Source organism: Ornithodoros turicata, chromosome 7 (assembly GCF_037126465.1).
Source record: "Ornithodoros turicata isolate Travis chromosome 7, ASM3712646v1, whole genome shotgun sequence".
Classification (NCBI taxonomy): domain Eukaryota; kingdom Metazoa; phylum Arthropoda; class Arachnida; order Ixodida; family Argasidae; genus Ornithodoros; species Ornithodoros turicata.
The window spans coordinates 54,958,476-54,982,885 of NC_088207.1; the positions used below are offsets into that span (position 1 = coordinate 54,958,476).

Sequence of the window (24,410 nt, forward strand, 5' to 3'; positions counted from 1 at the left end):
CCCACAGTTCTTAAAAAGAAGACAGTGGCTCTGTTTATGCGTTTACGCGAAACGTCACCCATCGTGACGTAACCCCCTTTGTTGCGCAGGTGAAAAACTATTTCGCCAGACGTCCTTGCGGGTTTGGGCCCGCAGGAGATATTTGGACATGTTGTGCAAGGGGTTTGTGGTCAGCAAGTCTGATGCAGGCAGACGTGTTTCTTGATGGTCATTCGACATTGATGACATATTGGAAGGAGAGAGATTTTTCGTTTTCTTTTCAAATGCCTCGGTGGGGTAGGGGAGGGGAGGAATATATTTATTAGACGAAAGGGGGAAAAAAACGGGGGAAAGATCAGCAAAACGGGACGTCGGCTTGCTATTCCGCAACAAAAAGAAAATTAATGAAGATGAAGAAAGAAGAACGAAATAAATAAAAATAAAAACAAAGAACGAAGAAGAAAGAAAAGAAGAAGGAAGATGAAGAATGAAGAATGAAATAAATAAATGAAAATAATTAAGAAGAGAGAAAAGAAGAAGAATCAAGATGGAGAGAGAAGAATAAAATAAATAAAAAGAAAAGAAAATGCCTGTTTTTGTGTGCTGGACGTATTTATTGAGGATGCTTAAAATTTCGTGCGAGTAGTACCGGTAGAAGCATAAATATAAGTTAATCGTGTTTTCTTTTTCTATTTTTTGTGATTATGTAGCAGTTTAACACACTTCATAAGCCGGCTATAGGAAGAGAGGCGCAAATGTCGGGTTAAAAACTCGGATATAAGATATCCAACTTTGAAAGAACGCAATGCGAATGATTAATTCATCGTATCATTACAAGTGGTGTAATTGATCATGCTGTGCCAGTAGCCTGCGGTAGTATACTTCAGAATCACACTGAAAGATGAGACGAAAATAGGGAAGGGAAATAGGGAAAACGTAGGAAGAATTTGACTGCGCGCCCCCCACAACGTCTTCTGCTAACTAAATCAGCAATAGACGACAGTTCTTCAAATGCGCACTGTGTACCGTATGCACGATAATGCGCTTTTGTAAAATACTTTAATAAGACGAATGAATAACTTTATCAACTTACTGGTTAATTCGCGGAATGAAATGGATATTAAGAAGAAAGATACGGAGATGGTTACAACGTAAACAACGGGAATAAGCCGACTACATTTATGGACAAACACGAACACGTAAGTCTCAGCGAAGAATCCTGCTGTGGTGGTGTAACGGTAGCATCCATGACGGGAAATCAGGAGAGCTCGCGGGTTCGATTACTGGCGCCATCGCCTTTTTCTCCAGTCATTTGATTTCATTGATTTCATGTAGATGGTTGTTCCACAACTGTGGATCAGTTTACTCCATGATGCTTAAAGCTGAGTGGTCAAAATTAAGATGCAAACAAGTAACATAAAAGTCACGTGACTTGATGAGCTACAATGATTTTCCCCTGAGGTCAGTCTCAAGTGATGCACCGAGTGATTTGAGGAAGCCGAAAGGCCTGGTCAGATCCTCACAGCAGTCAGGCCAGATTAGGATTAATGCGGTCAGTTTAGACCAGTCCCCGTCGAGATTACAGAGTATTGCTTTCACTATCGTTACCCGGTCAAGCGACGCAGCGCCTCCTAGAATCGAATATTCACTTCCTGGGGTGATATATGTAAGGCTAGAACCAAACCAAACCAGACTGAACCAAACTATTTCAATCAAGAGGGGAGAAACAAGGATGAGCAGCCTCTGAGAGTATACCCGCAGAAAAATCCAACTCACGAAGAGAACTTGAAGATATAGGAAAGCGAAATGCAACGCAAGCGTGACTTTTTTTTTTCTTCCGCGTCTTATCGCAGATCCGTGATCTAACTGACCCTGTATGCCGAACACGTCTGGTCAATATAACATCGCAAACCTGTTGCCGGAAACTAAACAAGAAAGAAGTGTGCTTCACAGTTGTCAGGATCACAACGAGACACACACAAAAAAAAAAAAGAAAAAGAGTGTCTCGCCTTGCATGCGGGCACGCTTCTTGTTCTGCGTTGCCGACGTTGTATGATCAGATGTAGATCACTGCTCGAAACGACTTCAATGCCTACTTTATTTTTCTCGTGTCGCGCACGTGAGACGAGGTGAAAGTTTGTTTGTTTGTTTGTTTGTAAGAAAAAAAAAGAAAACAAGAGAAATTGCACTCGTCTTCCTACTTGACACTCTTAAAAATAAACTTCACCACATAGCACGCTCCTAGCCAACCATCATCCCGAATGACAACGTTCTCGCCCCTGCTTTGTTGAAAACGGGAGGCGGAGCTTATTCTGTGCCGTGCATAATGAGCATAAAATAGGCTCCGCCTCCCGTTTTCAACAAATTATAGGGGCGAGGACGTTGCTATTCGGCATGATGGTTGGCTACACCCTTAAAAATGAACTTCACCGCATAGCACGCTCCTAGTCAACCATGATTTCGAATGATATCGTTATCTGGCCCGATTTGTTGAAAACGGGAGGCGGACGCCTTTTTTGTGACACTTATGCTCTTCATAATCCGTTCGTGTAAAAACTACACTCTTAAAAACGAACTTCACCGCATAGCACGCTCCCAGCCAACCATCATTTCGAATGATCTCGTTATCTGCCCTGATTTGTTGAAAACGGGGGGCGTACGCGGTTTTTGTGACACTTATGCTGTTCATAATTGTCACAAAAAAGGCGTACGCCCCCCGTTTTCAACAAATCTGAGGCGAGAACGATATCATTCGAGTGAAGTTCATTTTTAAGAGTGTAGTGTACAGTCTGTCTGTCTCGTTCGTCATCCATCCGTCGTTCGTTTCGCCTCATCGTCATCATTTACTGTTGTTGTTTGTCCCGTTCGTTCAGCATTTATACCTGGATTTTTTTTTGTTGAGCATAAAAGGATTACGCGAGCGAGCTGGCGTAAACATATCCCTAACAGTTTGGGCTGAAGACACACAAACGTTCAACACAGGACGACACTCTCTTAACTCAGTTGTTGGTATAGCAAAGGGAGTCCGGAAAAGGACCTTCTGATAGCCCGGGTCGTGACCCTGGTTCAGGAACGTTTGTCATGTCAATCTCTAGTATCTCCAACAACCAAATGGGTAAATGATGTGCCAGAGTGCTCGTGGAAGCTGTGCAAAAATTACGTAATGTAGACTGACTTTTACTTTTATTAGAATAATGTATCGCTCTATCTACAGATAAGGTTTCCATACGTAGCCGTGTAGTCTCGGCAGAGCTTTCTTGATGGGTGCTTTGTTGAGCGGCGGCACCATAGACTCTCGGTAGACAGCCAATCTCTTCAACATAAAGTCCACAATCTGTAATGAACATGGACAACAGTTTATTTTGATGATGATGATGATGAGTGGTGGTGGTGACGAGATGAATGTTTGGTCACCACAGACGATATGGGGGAGGGATATGTTTATTAAGAAAAAAGAAAGGAAAGATCAGCCAGACGGGGGTCGGCTTGCTATTAAAAAAAAAGGAAAATTGGGGAAGAAAAGAAAAGGAAAAAGGAAAGGTGAATAAAAACGGAGAAACGGGGAAAGAAAAGAGAATGGAGGAAAGAAAATGAAAAAGAAGAAAAGAAAAGGAAAAGACAAGGAAGAAAAGGAAAGGAAAAGACAAAGAAGAAAAGGAAAGGAAAAGACAAAGATGAAAAGAAAAAGAAAAGACAAAGATAAAAGGAAAGAACACAAAACTAAAACCCGATAAGCTACGATAGGCCATTCAGCGCCGCTATATGGCGGTTCGTTGCCCAATTTCTTTTCATTGACTTAGAAGTTTAGAAAAGATGCCATGGCGAAGAACGCCCAGAAAAACACGGACGGACCATGCAGGGGACGCGTTCACTAGGAACACAGTTTATTGACAAACTAACGGCAAGACTGGCCCGACAGGTCCGTCGTATACGTTCTTTACCATAGTAGCTTTAAACCAACACGCTCTATACTAGCTTGCACTCGTGCCTTTAGAAAAAAAGATTTCGGCATCGTGGTAGAGCCTGCAATCGACCAACCCGTAGCTTATTAAAGCGGCGTTATGCGATTTCAGAGGCTAACGAAAATACTCCTGGAAACATCACAGTATACAGGGTGTCCCAGGAAACATGTCATTGAATTATAATAAAAAAACTACGCCACCTAGAATCATGCAGTCAACAGCATTTGTTCTTATTAGGTTTTTGCCACCTCCTAATGTGAATGTCATGTACTCCAAGTTTAATTATGTAAATATTTGCGAACTGAACTCGGAAATTTGCCAAGTAAAGGTCACTTTTTTACCCCACCAATATGAAGAGCGTGCCGAATTCACTCAAATCCATGATAATTCACAGTGATATTCAGGAGCTATCCCACCGGAAAAAATAGCCGTATATCATGCTTTTCGGAGCACCAGACCATAGCGCGCGATGACCTTTTGAGCGCAATCGCTCTCAGTGCGACGAAAGGAGGCTCATGGAGACAGCCCACAGAATGGTAGTAGAAAAAGTAACTGTTCTTAAAATTGGGAGAGGGAAAGCATTATCCCAGCGAAAGTCGAACGTGATAAGCCGTGCCTGTTTTATCTCTTTCTGCGATGTTGGGGAGGGCTGTGTTTCCAACCTCCTTTCGTCGGACTGACAAAGATTGCGCTGAAAAATTCATCGTGCGCTATTCTGTGCGACCTCCGTAGAGCATGATGTTCCGCTATTTTTCTCGATATGATAGCTCCTGAAAATCCCTGTCAATTATCATTAATTTGACTAAATTAGACACGCTCTTCACATTGGTGGGGTAAAAAAGTGACCTTTACTAGGCAAATTTCCGACTTAAGCTCGCAAAATTTACATAATTAAACTTACGTTACACGACATGCACACGAGGAGGTGGCAAAAACCCAGTAAGAACAAATGCCATTGACCGCATGACTCTAGGTGGTGTAGTTTTTTTTTATTATAATTCAATGACACGTTTTCTGGGACACCCTGTATACAATCAAGCATCACCTATGTTTATACGAATCGTCCATAATAGCTTGTAGCGTAAACTTGAACTTGAAATCCGTACCTTGGACAATCTCCAGATGTTTTTTTTTTTTTTTCGTCTGAGAAGAAAACGTTGAAACGCGAAGGCGTGACAGCGGCGTATTACGGAAGTCACTTGAGCGTCACGCGGCAAAGTGCAATCGACCTCATAGTTTGCCTGAAGCCAGTTATTCTCTGGCCGGGATCCAGGCGCCCTGCGTGATGTTTACAAAAGGTGCTCGATTATTGCGATATCGTTTATGTGGAATTGATTTGTCTATTGGTCAACGATCGATCGAATGCACGTGCAAAATTCATTTTTCCGTGGAGCGTTACATGGAAGAATTTGTTTTGATGACGATGTTCAAATGTGGCGTTACTTCACACGTTCTTGAACCTCTCGCGACGTTGTCGTCCCTGACAGGTTGGACGTCTTGGTCACACGTCCAAGACAAAATAGCAGGAAACAAAAGGACTCGAGGTCGTCACAAGTCATGTATGACACAGCTATAAGCATACTGAGACAACAGGCTTCCTGTCCTGCTTCCTGCTCTGGCCAGGTCTCCACCTGGCCACAGCAGGAAGCAGGACAGCAGGAAGTGTATTAGTAATACGTCCTGGACTTGGCGTGCGTCTCGTCTTTGGCGTGAGCAACAAGCGCACGCCGTGTCCACTCGGTAACGCTTCTGGTCAAGTGAAATTATTTGAAATTTATAGAATAAAGACTTTAAAATAAAGCATTTTCCACGTAACTCAGACCAACCCGTGTCTCTCTGCTCTGCTAAGTGAGCGGGCCATATATACTGTTTTTGCGCCACCAACAGATATCAGTCTCCAGCGGCGTAATTACAGCATCTTCAAGGTATTGACATGATAGTGGCTTAGAATCCTGCCACTGGTTTTCCCCTTGGAATTCCGGCAGCTTCTCCAGATAGTTCCCCACAAGTCCCATCTTCCTCTACATCAACATCTGCTCATATAGCCACAGTTTTTTCGCGGTGCTAACGTATATACACACACACAAAAGAAAACGATGCCAGGTACATAACTTACAGGGCAGGGAAAACATGCGCTAAGAATGGTGCGAAATTTTCCTACGAACGGAACTGGCAGCGTGTCAATTAAAATCTGTTCCCGCGTGACCACTTTCGGAAGATTGATTTTATATTCAGTCCTTGACTCAAATACTACGCCCATTCTGAACGCATGCTGTTTCTTTGCTATACAAGGTCTATGCAAATTGGATGAAGAAAGTCAATCGTTGTCATCGACTGACTCGATATGGCGACGTACTCTGCTGTTTGAAGAAGTGGCACCAGCAGTGACATTTCCGTGCCTGTTCACCGATCAAAGGGCCCTTACTGTCTGGGCTACTATACTTACAGCTTCCGGAGAATACGGGATGTTTAGTATATGAGGTACAGGACCAGGTACTTAGTATTTGACACTATCAGACCCCTGTAAAGTATAGTTACTGTAATTACTTATATTCCTAGTAATTCCATAATTACATTATGTAACTGTAACTGTAAGTCTTTACTGTAATTCTGTACTTTTGCGAGCAATGTTTAATTCATTTTGAATTACTTTTGCAGGCGAATGGGATACATCATCATTTCGAATGTTCAGTCACTTCTACGATGTCCGCGATGTTACCGGAACGCAATAGAGATTGATTGATTGATTGAGTATTTAAAAGAAAACCAGGGAGAAATTGAACTTGTCTCCTGACTAGTTCTGCTACTCCCAAAACAAAACAACAAACAAGCAATAGAGAGTTTCAGTCCACCGTACGCCTTTGCGTACGATGTACAGTGAACACTCGTTATTATGACCATGGGCGTTCCCAAAAATTTTGGTCATAATGCGGAATGGTCATATAAACGGGGGGATCTGCAGAGGTTTCACTGCATTGTTCCCCAAGAGTATGGTCGTAAAGTGCGTATGTCAGATTATCGGGGGTCATATTAACGAGGGTTCGTACTGTACTAAAACTCCCTAACGTGCGATTCCGTGATCTAATCATCGCCAGAATGCGTGGCAGGCTAACGGACAACACCTAGTTTGTGATAGTTCATGGTGGGCAGAAGCCCTGTATCGTTGATCTTGTGTGTATGTTGTGTGTGTGTTGTGCTTGTTGTATAGTACCCATGTGAAATCCGTTTAGTAAATCTCTCCCACACAACGGACACAGGGTTAGAAGAACGACCAGGCACAGACGGTTGCGAAATTCTCGCACATTCTCACTTTTCGAGAATGTGTTTGTGCTAACATCGTTGATCTAACATGTGCATGAGCATCTTTGTGCTAACATGTGATCGTCTCTCTATTCCTTGTCTCGTGGTTTAATTTTTTTTTTTTTTCATCATGTATCACCAGCTAGCCTTCGTTTTGTCCCTTATTCACGCATAAGGTCCGTTGGCCTTCAGAACCAATGTATTCTTAAAGTTCTCGTTCATCATACTGCTACGACTTCTGGTCAAGAATATATACCATCAACAGAAAACAGACGCTCCATTGCAACACTGCTGGGTATAGCCTCACATTATGCTTCATGAAAGCTTCAAGCAGATTGACGGGTACCTTTTAAATTATTTCTCCTATTGTGCTTTCAGTAGCCTCCTCATCGGGTGACTTGTGACATTCCACTATAGATCGCACGTGATTGCAGATTGGTTTCGCTTCATGGATACCGTCTGTCTCGAACTTGGGAAGCGAAGCCGTAGAACTTGTGATGACATTACTTTCTTGGTTGGCAGCCAACCATATGTCAGCCAATCAGCCATGACGGCAGCCATGATGCCAGCCAATCATACGTCGCCGATAAATGGCAGTCGTCTGCCAGACAGACTCGAAGTACGCACCCCTCGATTGCCGGTCGAGTCTCGCCCCTGTCCGGGTTTCTCGACGACTGCCATATTTTCATTGTCCTTGGGCACGTTGAGGCGTATTCGTCTGTCGTGTGTTTCAGCGTCACAACAGTTATACTTTCCATCAATGTCAGTCAACAAACATGCCCAAGGATCGTATTGTCCCGGCTTTTGGTTGTTTGGCAAAGGCGACGGCGTACGATAGGTGAACCCTCGTTAATATGACCCCCGATAATCTGACATTCGCGCTTTACGACCATACTCCTGGGGAACAACGCAGTGAAACCTCTGCAAATCCCCCCTCCCGTTAATATGACAATTCCGCATTATGACCAGAATTTTCGGGAACGATCATGGTCATAATAACGAGGGTTCACTGTATACTAAAACTCACTAATCTTGTCTTGCGAATCTTTGGTGAAAGAGTAAAAATCGGGGACATTGTGAAAGATATCCAACATTTGAAATTATCCCAAACCGCTTGAAAAGTAGTTCCAAAAGTAATTCCGAGTGCACTACAAATTACTAGCAAAATTATTTCAATTACAGTTACAATCCCATGTTTTTCTTAATTGCATCACCATCAGGAAGTAATGAATTATACTAAGAATGTAATTAATTAAAGTAACTGAATTACTTGTAACGAATTACTTTACAGGCCTGGAAATGAATGTTAATTCAGTTAATTACTTTTTAGACGAACTGTATTTGTAACGCGTTACAACTTTTATTGTGTGCTTTTAACGGTAATTTAATTACTTTTATGAGCATGTATAGTTGTAATCTTAATTCAATTACGTTTCAAAAGTAATTTTTACACGCAGATCCGACTACGCTGTGTCAGGATTTGTGCCGGTTTTCCGGCAGGCTTTCTAGACATACGATGGCTAGATTTTTAAACACAGCTTCCCTTGAAGTCGGCCCAAGTCTACCGTCATTCCTTCATCTGCCCACACGACTGTACAGCACCCATGCACAAAGTTGCTTCATTTCTCAAGCTGGACACTCGTAGAACAAGTTCCTAATAAATTTGGTACTGCGTGTTCAGTTTGGACATGGTCGGGCACGACTTTCCTCCTGCCGAACGACCCTGATTCACAGCCTCATTCGCCGCTGGTTCACTCGTTATCAGTAGTGAAAAAGTAGTTATCAACTATTTGCAGAAATGTAGTTTGCAACTAATAGTTAAACTACTATTTCGAGTAGTTAACTACAGTAGTTAGGTTATACTGCAGGCACCAACTACCTCCGATTTAGCCGCAGGCTTTACGGCACGCTTGTGCTTCCGACTTTTACCTTGAGCTACTTGTTTGATGAGAACGGAGGTGCAGAGCAATTGTGCCGCGCATGCGTACTAAATCTTCACTTTTATTGCTGCTTGCGATTCATATTTAGGTGTCCAGGAACACTATAGAATGGGATTGATGTTGATGGACAACGTTATGTAGTGAAGAGATATAGTTAAAATACGTTGCAGTAGCTAAAGAAGTAGTTAGTTAACTACCTCCCCTGAAAAGTAGTTGAGCTACTAGTTAAACTACTCAAATCGCGAGGTAGTTAATAGTTATAGTTAAACTACTGTAGAAGTAGTTAGTGGCCATCATTGCTCGTTATATTACGTGCATTTTAAAAACTGGGGATAATCTTCACGATCGCTTTACCCGGAAAATATCGGTCTGCCACCACATCTGCATACGACACCGATAGGGGAGAGACGATATACGGCGATGGCGGCCGTGATGGCGCCTATCAGCCATTCAAGGCACAAGTCCACGGGACACACCTCGACACTTCTTCATATCTTACAATCTAGCGCTATACGCGACAGTGACAAAAAAATTTCTACACACTGCAGCAAGCACATAAGCTGAAGACGCGGGTTCTGTCGTTGTCGTCCCCAGCGAGTGATTGGTATCGACACGTGTCTTGAGGGTGGCGTTTGTCCGTTGACGTACCGTTGAGATTAGATATATAAGAAAAAACAAAACAAAAAAGAATGAAGGGGTGGTGAAAGAACTAGTCTGACTGACGCGTTGTCCTGGGAGGAAAAGGCTACTAACGTACGTTGAAATCCTCCACTCGGGGATCCACGCGTCCTCGTCATGCGTTTACAGCACATGGAAAGATCCCGGGTACCACGACCATTGATTGCAACTTTTGAGCATCTCTTCAACACGAACATTTCTCAACATAGAGCATCTTATCCTATAAGCGACAACTTTGTCACGCTGTTGGTCTTTCAGGCTGACAGGCTGTTGAGATCACAGTTTCATATACAGGGTGTCCCAGAAAACGTGTCATTGAATTATAATAAAAAAACTACGCCACCTAGAATCATGCGGTCAACAGCATTTGTTCTTATTAGGTTTTTGCCACCTCCTAATGTGAATGTCATGTACTCCAAGTTTAATTATGTATTTGCGAATTGAACTCGGAAATTTGCCAAGTAAAGGTCACTTTTTCACCCCACCAAAATGAAGAGCGTGCCGAATTCACTCAAATTCATGATAATTCACAGTGATATTCACGAGCTATCCCATCGGAAAAAATAGTCGAATATCATGCTTTTCGGAGCACCCGACCATAGCGCGCGATGACTTTTTGAGCGCAATCGCTCTCAGTGCGACGAAAGGAGGTTCCGAAGCCAGCCCACAGAGTGATAGTAGAAAAAGTAACAGTTCCTAAAATTGGAAGAGGGAAAGCATTATCCCTGCGAAAGTCGGACGTGATAAGCCATGCCTGTTTTATCTCTTTCTCCGACGTCGGGGAGGGCTGGGTTTCCAACCTCCTTTCGTCGGACTGACAAAGATTGCGCTAAAAAATTCATCGCGCGCTATTCTCTGCGACCTCCGTGGAGCATGATGTTCGGCTATTTTTTCCGATGGGATAGCTCCTGAATATCCCTGTCAATTATCATTAATTTGAGTAAATTAGACACGCTCTTCACATTGGTGAGGTAAAAAAGTGACCTTTACTAGGCAAATTTCCGACTTAAGCTCGCAAAAATTTACATAATTAAACTTACGTTACACGACATTCACATGAGGAGGTGGCAAAAACCCAGTAAGAACAAATGTCGTTGACCGCATGACTCTAGGTGGTGTAGTTTTTTTATTATAATTCAATGACACGTTTTCTGGGACACCCTGTATAATTCATATATGGGAAAGCCAGGTATTTTATTTAGATATTTTATTTTGTATTTGTATTTATATGTGTGTGTGTGTGTGTGCGTGTGTTTCAAGAAAAGCACGTACCGATCATCTAGAGGCCGCAATGCACTCAGGCTATGGGGATAGGAGGAATTTCTTCGGCGCGGAAAAAAATTTCTCCGGTGCCAGCAGGGGAATATTAAGGCTATGGTCTCACTCCCCTCTTCAAAAGAGGCAACTTTGTACCAGACCTGTAGCTCTCATTTTCGTCTGTTGGTGGTGAAACTGGTGCCATTCGGAAGCTATGATTCTTGACTCGGGGGGACCGTCTTCCGATTTTCGGCCAGGCATGCGGTTGCGGCGCCATACGGCCTGGAACATGCCAATATCTCCGATTATGGGTGGTCTTTGTACGAAACTGGCGCAAAAGGAAGAGCAGATAGCGGCGCACAATTTGTTACGTTGTGTTGTTCTGTGATACGTGGAGGGTGGACCGTCTCGCTCTTATTGATATATGACGCCGATAATCCGGAAGCGCATTCAGAAAAACATGAAACAATGCCTTTCTTTGGCTTCCTGTTTCGAGGTGTTCTAATGTCACCACACCAGCCTAGAAGTGGCAGTGGATGGGCAATTATGCGCAAAACAATTGCTGAAAATTTCAGCATGATTGGAAGAGCATAGCGCAGGTTATTACGTTCCCAAACCATTCCAAAAAATTCCGACCAAACCGAAACTATACAGGATTTTCGTTGGCCACATCGTGGCGGAGCATGTAACTACCGTGTGATCAACTCCAGTATTCTGCGAAAGGTGGCGCTTGCGTCACTTGTGTTCGGTACGTCACGTTGGTTGCGTTGCGCACTGCTCTGGCTGTGCGCCGCTGTGCTGCGGGACGCATTCATTCGCGCCGTGCTGATTGTCGTGTTCTGATTTGAACTGTTGATACTGCGGTAGGCTGCACGTTCATAGTATCGTTGCTGCTGCCGCTTCGCACAAACTGGAAACGCGCGGCAATGACACGGCCGTGCAAGAATCCTCGGAAACCGCGGAGTTGCGGTCGGAAATCAGTCCACAAGCTGCGTCGGCGGCTGGCGAGAGAGAAACGGTAAGTTGTAACCAAGTGATTGTAACTTTGTACTGGTGCAGTGCGCTTGCTCTTATTTATTTGTTATTCCCCGTAGGCAATCCAAGCTGTGGCATTTGCCCCCCTTGTATGGTCTTAGGCATCAGTGGTCTTAGTCTAGTGTCATTGCCTTGACTCTCGGGGCAGGACTGAGAAGCACCTGTATTACGACTCACCCCCGATGATTTTTTTTTTTTTTTTTACAGTCTGAGGTACAGCACAGGAGTAAAAGGGTGAGGATGGACAGCGTTCTCTAGGTTTGGAACTGTCTTCTGATGTGTATCTCACTTCGATATTTCGTTTCTGCCCATGAGAGCATTGCGAAGTTTTTGTGCATTTTGACTTTTTCAGATTACCACAGTGGTGCCAACTTTCACTTGCGGCTATCCAAGAGCGTACGATGTGATGCGGTTCAGGTCGACCCGGATGTTATCATAAACATCATATGCATTTACCAATTTCTAATGGCTGTGTTCCATCTCCTCTTTTTCTATGTTTGCTACACTGCCTCATCCCGTTGTTTTACCCTCGCCAAGCGAATGGGCGCTTCCGCAGTACGGTGAACTCAGCATGGGCATGTTCATAGCAATATCACAATGCCCGTACTAACGTACCTGAAATTGGACCCGTACATTCCTTTAGTCTCACCATGTGTTCTCGTCTTCTTACTTACGTCCGGGTGCTGATCAGCAATGTTGTCGTTCTCGCACGGATCCGCTTCGATGTTGAACAGACAGGGAGCCTTCTCGGGAAAGCAGGCACTGACGTTCATGGGCAGGTTGCACTTGACCACCACCTCATCGAGAGCTTCATCAACGCTTTCTACCAACGGACGACCCAGTTTGCGAAGTGTCCGTCCAACGGAACTCTTGTACCTGCGTTATATGTATGCACTGTTACATATGCTATAATTATAAACGCAGCCAGACCTCTTGCCTACCCTTTCCCCCTACTTTACGTCCCACCGGCTTGATTATAGATCAGTTTGGTCAGAACCCGACTACTACTAGCACATAGCTTATAGACACGTCATCTTCTCCCGAATGGGCAAAAGTAATTCGTAGACCGACCACAAATAACATTTGTCAATCCGGGTATTCATTTTGCCCACCTGAGGGTTCCTTAAAGGTACTGTAAAGCAGTAGACAAGCAGGATATGCTGGCGACGTGGCTTGAGACTTTCTTGCTTGTAAATCCCACATGCGTAACCATACGACCGACAACACTCTCTAAATATTTTTAATTTATCACAAAAAATCCGGCGTAGTGCAGCGGCGCGACGCCTGGTGTCGAACAACCCCCTGTGCAGCGGGCAACACTGTCGAATATGTATTATGCATGCAGCGCTATTTTGTCGCGTTTTGTTCTTTTGGTGGCTATATTATTTCGTATCATATTTCCATACGAGTGCAGAGACCCCTGTTTAGTGTGTGTTTTGCGAAATAAAATCAAAAAGAAACGCAGCGCTGTTCGGCTATCGGGCCCAGTGTTATACGCATGCAACGTGGTTGCCGCCGTACGCGGCTGAGAGTACGGATCCCTTCCGAATACTAATACAGTGTTGCCCATAATCTTTCATTGTAATTTTCTAGTTAACTGCACCACCAATTGGAATGAAATTTGCGCCGTTTTTGTACTGATGTCTTGGACTATCGAATAGCCACGCTAAATAAAATTCGGCTTCTGCTGCTTTACAGTACCTTTAACGTGTGCAAGCGCACAGAACGCAGTATAACTCCGAGGTCGATATGTCTACCTTGTACCGTGCCGGCCCACTACCTTAAAGTTAGGGAGTGACTTTTTCGGGTTAAATGCCTTTCTCAGATGCGGGGGATAAAAATCGGGCGCTATTTTTAAATCTGTAATTCGGGGATAAATCGGGCGATAATTGTGCCTTCGGGTGCATTTGCTTCTCCCCTTGTCTATTGAGTCCTTTCCTAATCTCTCTTTCTTTCTTTTTCTTTTTTTTTTCGGGATTGTGACCTTCCAGCGGTAATCCCCCAAGGCATAGACAGTGTTGACGCACGTGGGTGTATTGCTGGGAACGTAAGTAACACATTCTTACGTGTGTAACACGTGACGACCTTTGTTCGTCTTCGGTGGAAACGTCACTTGAGGATTTCACAGTGACTGGAATTCGGGAAGAAATCGGGTTTAACCAGAATTGGTCGGAGGTCACTTCGAGGGAGGGGGGGGGGGGGTAATAACAGGGCGGAATCGGGTTTAACCCGAAAAAGTGACTTCCTACTTATAGTGGCAGTAGCCGGACCAACTTAACCATCAAAGCATGGTCTCTAATGCTCAGTGTCCTTTCAAATGTTACACAGCCCTAGAAATTCAAGTGATCTAATCTCAACATGCTTATACTTTTACAAGCTTACTATGGCCTAGTTTAGGAAAAAATATTCATAAAATCCGCCAGCACACGACCGTCCACGACCTAGTGGATTCCTGCGACCATGTCATTTGCATGTCCCACGGGACGTGCATTATTGCAAAAATTATAGATTGATTATTATCATTATTGCTCGAACTTCGATTAGGGCTGCACCATGATCAGCACAACTTAGTAGGTGGTGGTCTTCTCAGTATAGTAATCGCTTCTTGTTTCGATTTTTTACCGTAGTTTCTCCACATTGTGTGGCCCTTGATCATAGTCTGCCGGCTTGTACCAGTCATTGAGCCTAATATGTCCCTGGACGAGCTTGTATCCCCCGTGGCGAAGCGCAGAGTTCTGGTCCATAGGATCGATGTTGTGAAGGACGTCGGGCCTCGGAGAGACGCTGTCGGACAGCAAACTCTCCCACAGATTGTAACCATCAATGTCGCCCAGGTCGGCTACGGAGCCACCTGGATAGATAACGCTGAACAGATGAGTACGGCTCTCTGGACTAGCTCAGGAAAAATATGTTAGTTCGGTGATGGTCATAAACGAAAGTAGTCTGACAGACCCGGTACGGGAGCTCTTTGCGTCACTCCTCCCCATTAACCCAGCTTTGCTCGTATATCATGTTTTATGTCTGAACCTTTGTGAAATGCGAATTTTAGTCTAAATCTTTCTGATTTTATCTATAGTCATTATCAACCATTGTCTTGGCGCACTATGGCCTCAGTTGCTTGTGCTCCATAAAAACTTCAATCATCATCATCATCATATCACCTAATAACGGATCCCTTTCCGTACCAGGGATACACGACGAAAGCAATAATGAGGATTAAGCATGGTTCACACTATAGTGCGTTCTGCTGCGTGCGGGCGCATGCGTGCGTATGCGTGCGTCGTAAGCAATCCGTTCCGCTGTTCACATACCAACGTCCGAATGCGTGCGTCACCAAACCGTAAGCCAATGAGCGCCGAGCGGGATTTTCAACGCCTTCCACTCCGGTGGCCGCCATGTTGAAAACAGTCTCGCAGAGACAAACCTACTGCGCATGCTCGGAAGGCGGCCTCGCGATTTGTTCTCCGCTTGCGGGCTGCTGCGTGCGGCGGAAAAAGTTGAGCTCGGGCGAACTCCTTGCGTTCTGCTGCGCGGGAGGTCGCGCACGCATCTGTTGCCACGGTAACCAGCGCCCGTACGCATGGGACAGCGTGGTCGTTGTGCGCACTGCGCGAAGCTCTGTTCCGCGGGCGCACCGCACCGCTCGCACCTCCCTAGTGACGCCATTGGCCACGTACATCTAAGATATAGTTTAATGGTGCGCTTCTCGATATTTTCGTTTTTGGCTGCGACATATTGTTGAACGAGTATCGCGCAATATAAGAGCGGTTATCGTATATAGCTGACATGTATAGCGCGAGAGAGAGAAAGAGAGACCCTCTAAGAAGACATCTCCTCACTGAGACACGTCTGATGAATAAAACAGGGTGTCCAACATCGCTTCCTTGCTCCTTTAAAGGGTCACTCCTGAATAAGAAGTACTATATACAATTTATTGCGATAGGATGACCAGCCTAATCTCTGGGGTGTAAATTTACGTACTATAGGCTTATGATTTAACTCAGTCTATCGCCGTTTCGGATAGAACATACTATTTTTTTAATCGTTGGCGCCAGTGGGTGGCGGTGGTGGCTGTAATGTGAACAGCTTGATGTTGTTGGCCTCATGATTGTGCCTTCTTTGTTCCTCTTGTCTCGTAATTGTACTGCTCTGTTCCTTTGTTATCGATACACCGTTGCTAACTGGCTGTCGATTGTGTTAGAAAGACGTTTTTCACGCAAGAAATGCCACCGTACAGCGCGTCCTGAAAGCGCAGACATGGCAGATACGGTGTCCGAACGTCCTATGTCACGGGCACGACGTTACGGTATACTCCTCGTGCAATAGCTGCGTTTCGTCGTTTTGTGATCGGACACCGCGCTTCAAGGGGAAAAAATGCGTTTCGGCGGTTTTCACTGAGGCCGGCTCGCACGTTTTAATAACGGACGAGAGCGACTTACCAGCAGCGTGGTAGAGCGTCGGTAACCAGTCAGTGATGTGCATGAGCTGCGAGGCCACGTGACGCCGTCCAGCCAATCGAGGACCCCAGAGAACGGCCGTGCCACGTACGCCACCTTCCCATAGGGTCGTCTGTGCAGCACCGTAAAAGAAGCGGCTCAGCAATCAACCAATGGAAAGCGACAAAAAAAAAAGAAAAAAAAGGCACCTTGGTGCCCCTGAGAGGCCAATTGCAGCCTGCGCTCTGGTCCACTCCACCGGCTGCACCGCCGTTGTCGGTTGTCAGCACCAAAAGCGTCTCGTTCAGCATGTTGCTGAACAACAATGCCTTGACGAGCTCTCCGACTGCGTCATCCAGAGCTGACACCATGGCTGAAATTAGCGATATATTCGGTTGTCTTTGAAGCTTGCAAATAGCTGTCGGTGGCTTAGCACCGCGATGCAACTGTGGCTGTGAGCGATATACAGACAGACAGATAGACAGCAGAAAGGAAGGTTCTCGGGGAACTTGTCTGCCAGAAAGCCCAGTGAAAACCCGAGACAGCACAGATAGGGCAGACTCATCTTGGCTACACTTAACTCAATAGAAGAACGCTAGAAAAACTCGCAATTATCTACTCCTCAAAATCACCGCAGAGAAACTACGGTTAAAGCAAACAAAACTTCGTTTAAAGCGGCGACGAAAGCATTATTTTTTGTTCTCGTTTATAAAACAGGAGTGCGGAGCTGCTACAAGCAAGAACCACACAGTCGTGTCAAGCACAGAGAGCACCCTCAGCTCACGTGGATTGAGAGAAGGAAGGTAAAGGGTGAGGGAATTGTCGGTACCAGCGAAAACTCTCCGCTTGTCGTCTTTGATGTACGCAAATTTTTGCACATAGTCGTATGGCGCGTCCAGGATGTTGTAACCACTTCCGGTATGTACTGCAAGATGGGCCAGGTACAAGAACATGGGCTGAGAAAAGGGGAAAATACTGGGTTCCTTCATCGAAACTCTATAACCGCACGTACCTTTGTTTTGTCCCTGTTTTTAAGGACGTCAATGGCCCGCTCGGTGAAGAGATTGGTTGCGTAGTTTCCCAGCTGTGACTTGTCCTGTTCCAGATTATGATGCATGTCCAATCCCCATCCACATACTGTGTCGTTTCCCGTTCTGTACAGCTGAAACGCACAAACTCTTCTGTGACATTTCTCGGAACGACTGGAAAGTGAATCATGGACGCTGAAAGCTTGTAACTTGACGCTTTAGATAAATAATAGCTCTGCTGTACATTGAGCATTTTTGTAGCAATCTAATTTCGAAGATTGCAGCGCCAAGCAAAGTGTGCGGACTACAAACCACAGCAACTCGGAAGGCGACTTTCATTCCAAGTAACGCTCATAGGAAGACACGAGAAGGTAACTGGACATTGAGTTGCTGCTGTGTTTCATTGCCTTCTTTTGCGCTGCTATAATCCAGGAATGCTATAGTGCGTAAAGAAAATACTGTTTGAGCATACCTCGTATGTCGTGTGGTCCATGTAGTCTTGATGGCCGTTGTAATAGCCATAGAATGAGTCGAAGCCTCGCCTTGTCGGTGTATAATCCTCAGTCATAAACCCAATGTGCCACTATTAGAATACACGGAAGCAAAGAGCTTAAAAGAAGCATGACCACATTAAAACCACCTATAGAGTTTTGGGGAGGCGATACGTTTTAAAAATTATTCAGAGGCTAGTAAAAAAAAAAAGGGGGGATCTGCTAATCTGCATTCGAGGGTCGTTAGGAAATTGAGCTGCCAAAATGGACCGATCAACCGTCCAACGGCTTCTATGGTAAAAGGATCCGACGATGAGTTGACCTTCCCAAGGACTTGCTGTCCTCCTGAGAGTTCGTCATTCAGTCATCGCCTGCGGTCGCGTCACTGGACCATTAACAGTCATATTTGGTTCGTATCGCTACACGTTATGCTCACCTGTGCCAACTTGATTTCACTCTACAGCTTGCCGATGTCCAAATTACGCCGGTACAGGTCGCCCCGGAGTTATTGGTGACGAAATTACAATTGATAAGTTAGTTTTTATTCGGTACCATATGTGAGGATCGGCAAGATGAACTGCAGCGTGACTTACGTTGCACTTTTTGTTTACTATCTTCCATATTTCAACTGAACAGAAATTCCCCATAGTGAAGAAGAGGGCAATGGGATGCTCGAACGACGAGGGTGGACTCCGGCATAGTGGTATACCTTACTTTAGTTTCCGAACACAGGGAGATGCTTACCTTTCCAACGGCATGCGTCTCGTAGCCGAGCTTTTTGAAGAACTCTGGCATCAACTGGTACTGCAAAGGGAAGCCCCAGGGTTCCGCGGCGAAGATCGTGCCGTGCTGCATACCTGGAAAGGACATAAGATCAGGTATACGCATGAACAAATGATCAAATTGAACAGGTCTGTGCAGGTGCCATTGGGGGTTGGGGGGTCCAGGATTTTTCTGAGAAAGGGGGGGGGGGCAGCGAACGCGTGCTCAATGCACAGCCAAGGCTCTTCAGAAGTCTGAGACTCGTACTTAACTTTTATGCAAACGGGCACAGAGCTTCCATCGTCCGAGAACATGCGTGTCTATATAGATGTCATAGACTTCCGTCCGCGTAGTTTCCCTTTCTTTTATTAATAACGCGTCCTGGAGTAGCCAGTCCCGAGTGGCTCGAGACTACCATCTCCATTTTTTTCTTTTAAAATCAATCAATCAATCAATCCGTCCGCCAGACGGCAGGTGCGCTGTAAAGGTCCACGCGCGGGTATGGGATGCGGCAATCGTGTATAACTAGGTGCTGTGTCCACCGGCAACCCTGGTAGTTCCGTTTATCCAGTGCTGGAGACTACGGGGAGCCGGAGGGAGGGGGGGGGGGGGGGCAATGGCCTCTCCTGAGCTCGCCTGAAGGGGCGTCAGAAGGACACCTTTCGGGCAGACAGGGACCACTTTAGGACGACAGAAGAGAAGAAGAAAATCCCTCGGAGGCGAAAAGTGAACGCGTTCATCAATAGGGCTGAGCAGCACAACATCTTGGCCCAATACTGGCCCAATATTGGCAACACTGTCCCAATATTGGTCGAATCTTGGTTCAGTGTTGGGCCGACATTGCCAATGTTAGCCCAATAATTGGTCCAATCTTGGTCCAGTGTTGGGCCGACATTGCCAATATTGGTCCAATCTTGGTACATTATTGGGCCGACATTGCCAATATTGGTCCAATATTGGCCCAAAATGTTGTGCTGCTTGGGGGAGCTCTTGTTTATATTTGCTTACTGTATCGCATTCCGGGATATCGGAATGACGCGTACTCCCGCTCTGCCGGCTCTCCGATGTGCGACGCCTCTCTCTGACTATCCACGGTCGGGCTAGGGCGAGGACTAGCTGTCGTAGGGAGACCTAAACTTGCCTGTGTGTATAGGGTGACGTCCGGAGAGCAAGGCGCTCCGAGATGGCGTGCAAATCGGGGAGACATAGTAGTTATTGAGGACGATCCCGCTGGCGGCAAGGGCGTCAATATTGGGAGTAGGAATCTGACGAGAACCGTGAAAGCTCACATCACCCCAGCCCTGCAAATTGAGGGGAAGTTGTCAACCCTGCTTACATGCAATCAATCAATCAATCACTTTAACTCACCAGGTCATCCGCTACGACAACGATGATATGAGGAGGGCTGCACAGACCTTGGTGTAAGATAGACAATAGTGCAACAGCAAGAGATACGTGGCGTTTCATGTTGATCGTATCAGGATGCGCTGGTTGTGTTCCTTGCCCAATCCTTCATTCCACTGCCTGCATGCAAGGACAGTGTCATACGTCTATGCGCACAATATAAGGCGTATAATTTTACAAAAACGTCCCTCTGTCGATTCTCGAATTCAGAGTGACACTCCGCAACGAATTGAAAATCTTCATAATCCCTATAATTTATTCCTTTTTTTTTTCTTCCTTTTGACGCGAATACAGTGGCAACCTGGGAAGTAGAGCAACACGAAAATGTCAATCAAACAATGACAAGGAAGGCCCAAAGCGGAGGAAGAGGAAAACGAAGTGGCAGTCTCGTGCTGGCCTGGTAGCTCAGCTTGGTTGGCTTGGCTGGTTGGCTTGCCTTGGCTCAGCTGGTTGGCTTGGCTTGGCTTGGTTAGCTTCCTGAGCTTGCTGGGCTCAATCCCGGTCGAGGACGGTAGTATGGAGAACGATAGCAATGGTGGGCGAGCTAAACATTGCTTCCAGCACTGTATGTCGGAGATTTTCGGCGCACGTCAAAAGAACCCCAGGTGGTCGAAATTATCCGCAGTCCTACATTGCGCCACGTGCAACACGTCGCCACACATACAGACAGACAAACCTTACGTATAATACACAATACCATTACCAGAACCGTACCACGGTAGTAGGTAGATGCTAAGAGCTACCATCTAGCTATAGATGGGTCGGAGCTGGCAACTTGGCCTACGTGCAGAACAGCGGACGCGGCCATCTTGGGACTCTGCTCTGGGCGAGCGTCTTGAACTCTGGAGAGCGACTGACTCCTGTGTTGTGTACGGGGAACACTGGCTATCGGGCATTAAACCCGCGGTTTGAGATTATGCTCTTGCTTGTTGTTTCCTTCCCTTGGCTATCTGCCAAAGGGTTACCGGGTTACAGTGGGGGAGTTCCCACAAATGGCGTCCATCGTAAGGGTCGTTCCGACTTTGCCATATGTCTAGGAGAAGGGGGGCACTTTCATTAATCTATTGCTTTTTGAGTGCATTTGTTGGTCGACGTCCTGCTGAGTTTCTATGTTCCGAGGTGGAACGTGTGCACAAACATGGCTACGCCAGGAGCAGTCGAACGGCAGTGCGTGCTGTTCCTGAGAACCACTGAGTTCCCATTGACCTCGGAATCTCTGGTACCTGGAAAGTTGAAAGCGACAACGAAGCCGGCCTCGAAGTTGCTGTCAAAAGGGTGATTCACCCTGTCGTCGTGCTGAGCGTAGCTGTCTCATTTGCGTTACCAGACGGACACAGCACTACAGGTGATCTTCTGAAGTAAAGTGCAGGGCTCATCTGTCGTTTTAGCAGCCCATATGCGAGACATATTCACGGAAAATACGGTGTTCAACGTTGTCCGTATTTATGGCGATCATGTAGCTGATCACATGCGTGATCCTGCCGGTTCCTCCTAAAGTAAGCATGAATACCAAACATTCACTGTAAGCATGGTTTCCACTGAATTCTTGAACAAAGCTTCCATGGTCTTTCAAGGACCTTTTAAGGCGCAGCCGTCAATCTGTCTGTGATGTAAAGCACAGTTTATGACCAGGGCTTCAATATTTCGCAAACCATTTATAAGCTATGGGTATCGCATGATAGAATACACGGGGGCTGCACAATAGCCATCCATTCACACACGTGACTGACAGCTCCTGAATGTTGAATGTCGTAAGACAGAAGGGAAAAGTGATTAATATTGCGGAGAGTGCTCTTAATTTCTTGCTGTGCTAACTCCTGTCGCTTCGAAACTATAGTATTCTGACTCCAGACAAGCTGAATTTATTGCACTAGAAGCTCCATGAGAAAAAGAAAAAGACGGGAAGGGTTTTCAAGGACAGTGACAACTTCCATGGTGTTCCAGACATTGAAAAATTGCGTTTTCAACTCATAGGGTGTTCGAGGAATTGAAGGACCAGTAGGCTGAATCACTGAACGCTTTAGGTGAATGAAATTCTGAATCCTAATTGCTGAGTCGCAGTGGACATTTAAAGCTGCCAAAACATGTTCTTAAGGGAGGGGGTTGAATCCCGTAAGCCGGGATGTATGAGACCACATCAGCTTGTTACTACCGTATGCCTCCTATATAATATTCATTAATTCATACCAGAAAATCTTTTGTCGTTGTGTTGCAAGACCTTTAGGAGGGTGTTAGAGGGATCTAGGTGAGGTAACATCTCAAGTATTTCTCAGGGTTTCTGTGTCTTAACCTTAATATTAATATAGCGAGAAACTCCACGCGTCTTGGCAGCATGTCACGAGCAACTCGGAGAAGTTCAAACTTGACTCTCACCTTTGGTTGTTTTTGTAGTTTTTCCCTCTTGAGACGACGTTGGAAAACCTGCCTCCAATATGAATTCTAAACAGTTGAGCAGCTGAAGGTACACTTGCTCTTAGGCACTCCACACGCTCTCCACACAATCGTGCGCACTACGATTGAGATATATGAGCGTCCCGCAGTGTCGGCTATCGGTTATCGCGTTGCTATCCCATCTCCACTCACTGGTTGGTCGTTGTCAAAAACGTTCGCAAACACACGTAGCGCACAAGAGCAGCTAGGGCATCCCCAACAGAACCAGCTGGTTGAGGGCTTAGTATTGACGGTCGCGAGGTCAGCACACAGCGAAACAAGATCCATGGCCGAATTTTGTAGCGGACGGCGAGGTCATTATCTGATTCACCATGAGACACATAAAACACATGGCCAGCACGAAGTTTGATTATTGTGTCTTTCACGGCATATCATATACGTTTTCGCTTTTCAGCGATGTCTACGTACTTCATATGGTCCTAGCCCACCACAAATGGTTTATACAGACATGTGTCTAATGGCACTGTCACACGGGCAGTCTTCAACGACCATTGAGATCGATGACCATTCAAAATGCAGGCAGCGCTCCCTAGCGTGTAATGTGTCAACTTATCAAGAAACATTCGATCCAGTGCTCGTTGGGAAGTTGACACGTTATCCGCTTGATGGCGCTACGCTTATTTTCAACGGTCGTTGGTTTCAATGGTCATTGGAGACAGCCCGTGTGACAGTGTGTGGGCGTGCGCAGGAAGCAAAGGAATGGGGTGTCGCAAAGGATTTAGAAGGGTACATGGAAGGGATATTCCCAAGATGGTCTCAGTAACGTGGCCAGGAAATATTTCGAGAGGGCTTCTACGGAAAGTTTACATGAAGAAGGAGGATGAGGACTTCGCCCTCGTTTTCCCTCTCCCAAATGCACTACCGAAGGTACGATTTCGGGGGAGGGGTTGAACCCCCGAGCCCCCCCCCCCCCCGCCCCCTTTGGCTATACGACACTGAGGGGTCTGGGCAGTTGTTTATCCAGAATCCCAAGCACGGAGGGGTGTTGGAAAAAGTAGGGGGGGGGGTCATTATTACAGTTACGTCATTACAGCTTAACATATCATTACTGACATGTGTCTTACGCTGAAATCGCAAGGGCACCCCCTGTACACAGGGTACACAGGTGAAAAAGTTAGGGGGTGTTACAGAACATTTGGGGGGAGTGTTAGGGGGGTGTAGGGGGTGCCTGGATAAATCACTGGTTCTGGGTCTCGTCACACCGCAGACAGACTGACGTATTGTAAGGCAGTCATTTATCCAGACCCTACAACCTCCAGAAATGTATGACGATCGACACCCCCCACTCACTTTTTTCCAGTGCACCTCCTACAGGGGCAGGGGCATTATCCGCTGCTAGCGACAGTGGCGCCCTCCTGCGGACAAGGGTTTACATCAGAGTGGATTCCCATAAATCCACCGTGTCAATCATGGCGCCTCCCAGACTTCGACGCTTGGGGCGTTTATGTTTATTCTCGCGGAGGCGCTTCCGAGCCGTGTATTCGCTATGAGCCTGAGCTCCCGAGCGCTTCTGAGCGAATAAACATAAACGCCCTGTGAGGAGGTGTCGCCTCCGAACAAGTCCTTTGCTCTCCCCTATTACTCCTTCTCTCCCAGCTTTCTCTCTCTCCTTATCATTTCTATGCCCCTTGCAACCCATCTTTTCTTCTAACCTCAGGATTTGCATTCTGCATGCAGGCTTGCAGGG

At 45.9% G+C, this 24,410-nt stretch overlaps 2 protein-coding genes and 1 long non-coding RNA gene across 4 annotated transcripts in view; 2 read left to right on the plus strand and 1 right to left on the minus strand.

The window, feature by feature from the left end:
• LOC135401598 (transmembrane protein 138-like) overlaps positions 1-24,410 on the plus strand; it is a 38,040-nt gene that overhangs the window by 731 nt on the left and 12,899 nt on the right. The gene's annotated exons all lie outside the window — the stretch shown is intronic.
• Positions 3,146-22,795, minus strand: LOC135401593 (arylsulfatase B-like). Its single transcript, XM_064634095.1, has 12 exons — positions 22,646-22,795; positions 20,237-20,392; positions 20,010-20,169; positions 18,851-18,963; positions 18,088-18,198; positions 17,600-17,749; positions 17,417-17,543; positions 16,797-16,960; positions 16,591-16,720; positions 14,774-15,002; positions 12,826-13,027; positions 3,146-3,313 (listed from the first exon to the last, which is right to left on the minus strand). Exons 2-12 carry the CDS (start codon positions 20,333-20,335, stop codon positions 3,188-3,190), a joined length of 1,611 nt encoding a protein of 536 aa, XP_064490165.1. The 5' UTR covers positions 20,336-20,392; positions 22,646-22,795; the 3' UTR covers positions 3,146-3,187.
• Positions 12,106-12,611, plus strand: LOC135401594 (uncharacterized). The gene is made up of 3 exons (XR_010424850.1): positions 12,106-12,134; positions 12,359-12,409; positions 12,504-12,611. It is a non-coding gene; the product is annotated as an uncharacterized LOC135401594 (long non-coding RNA).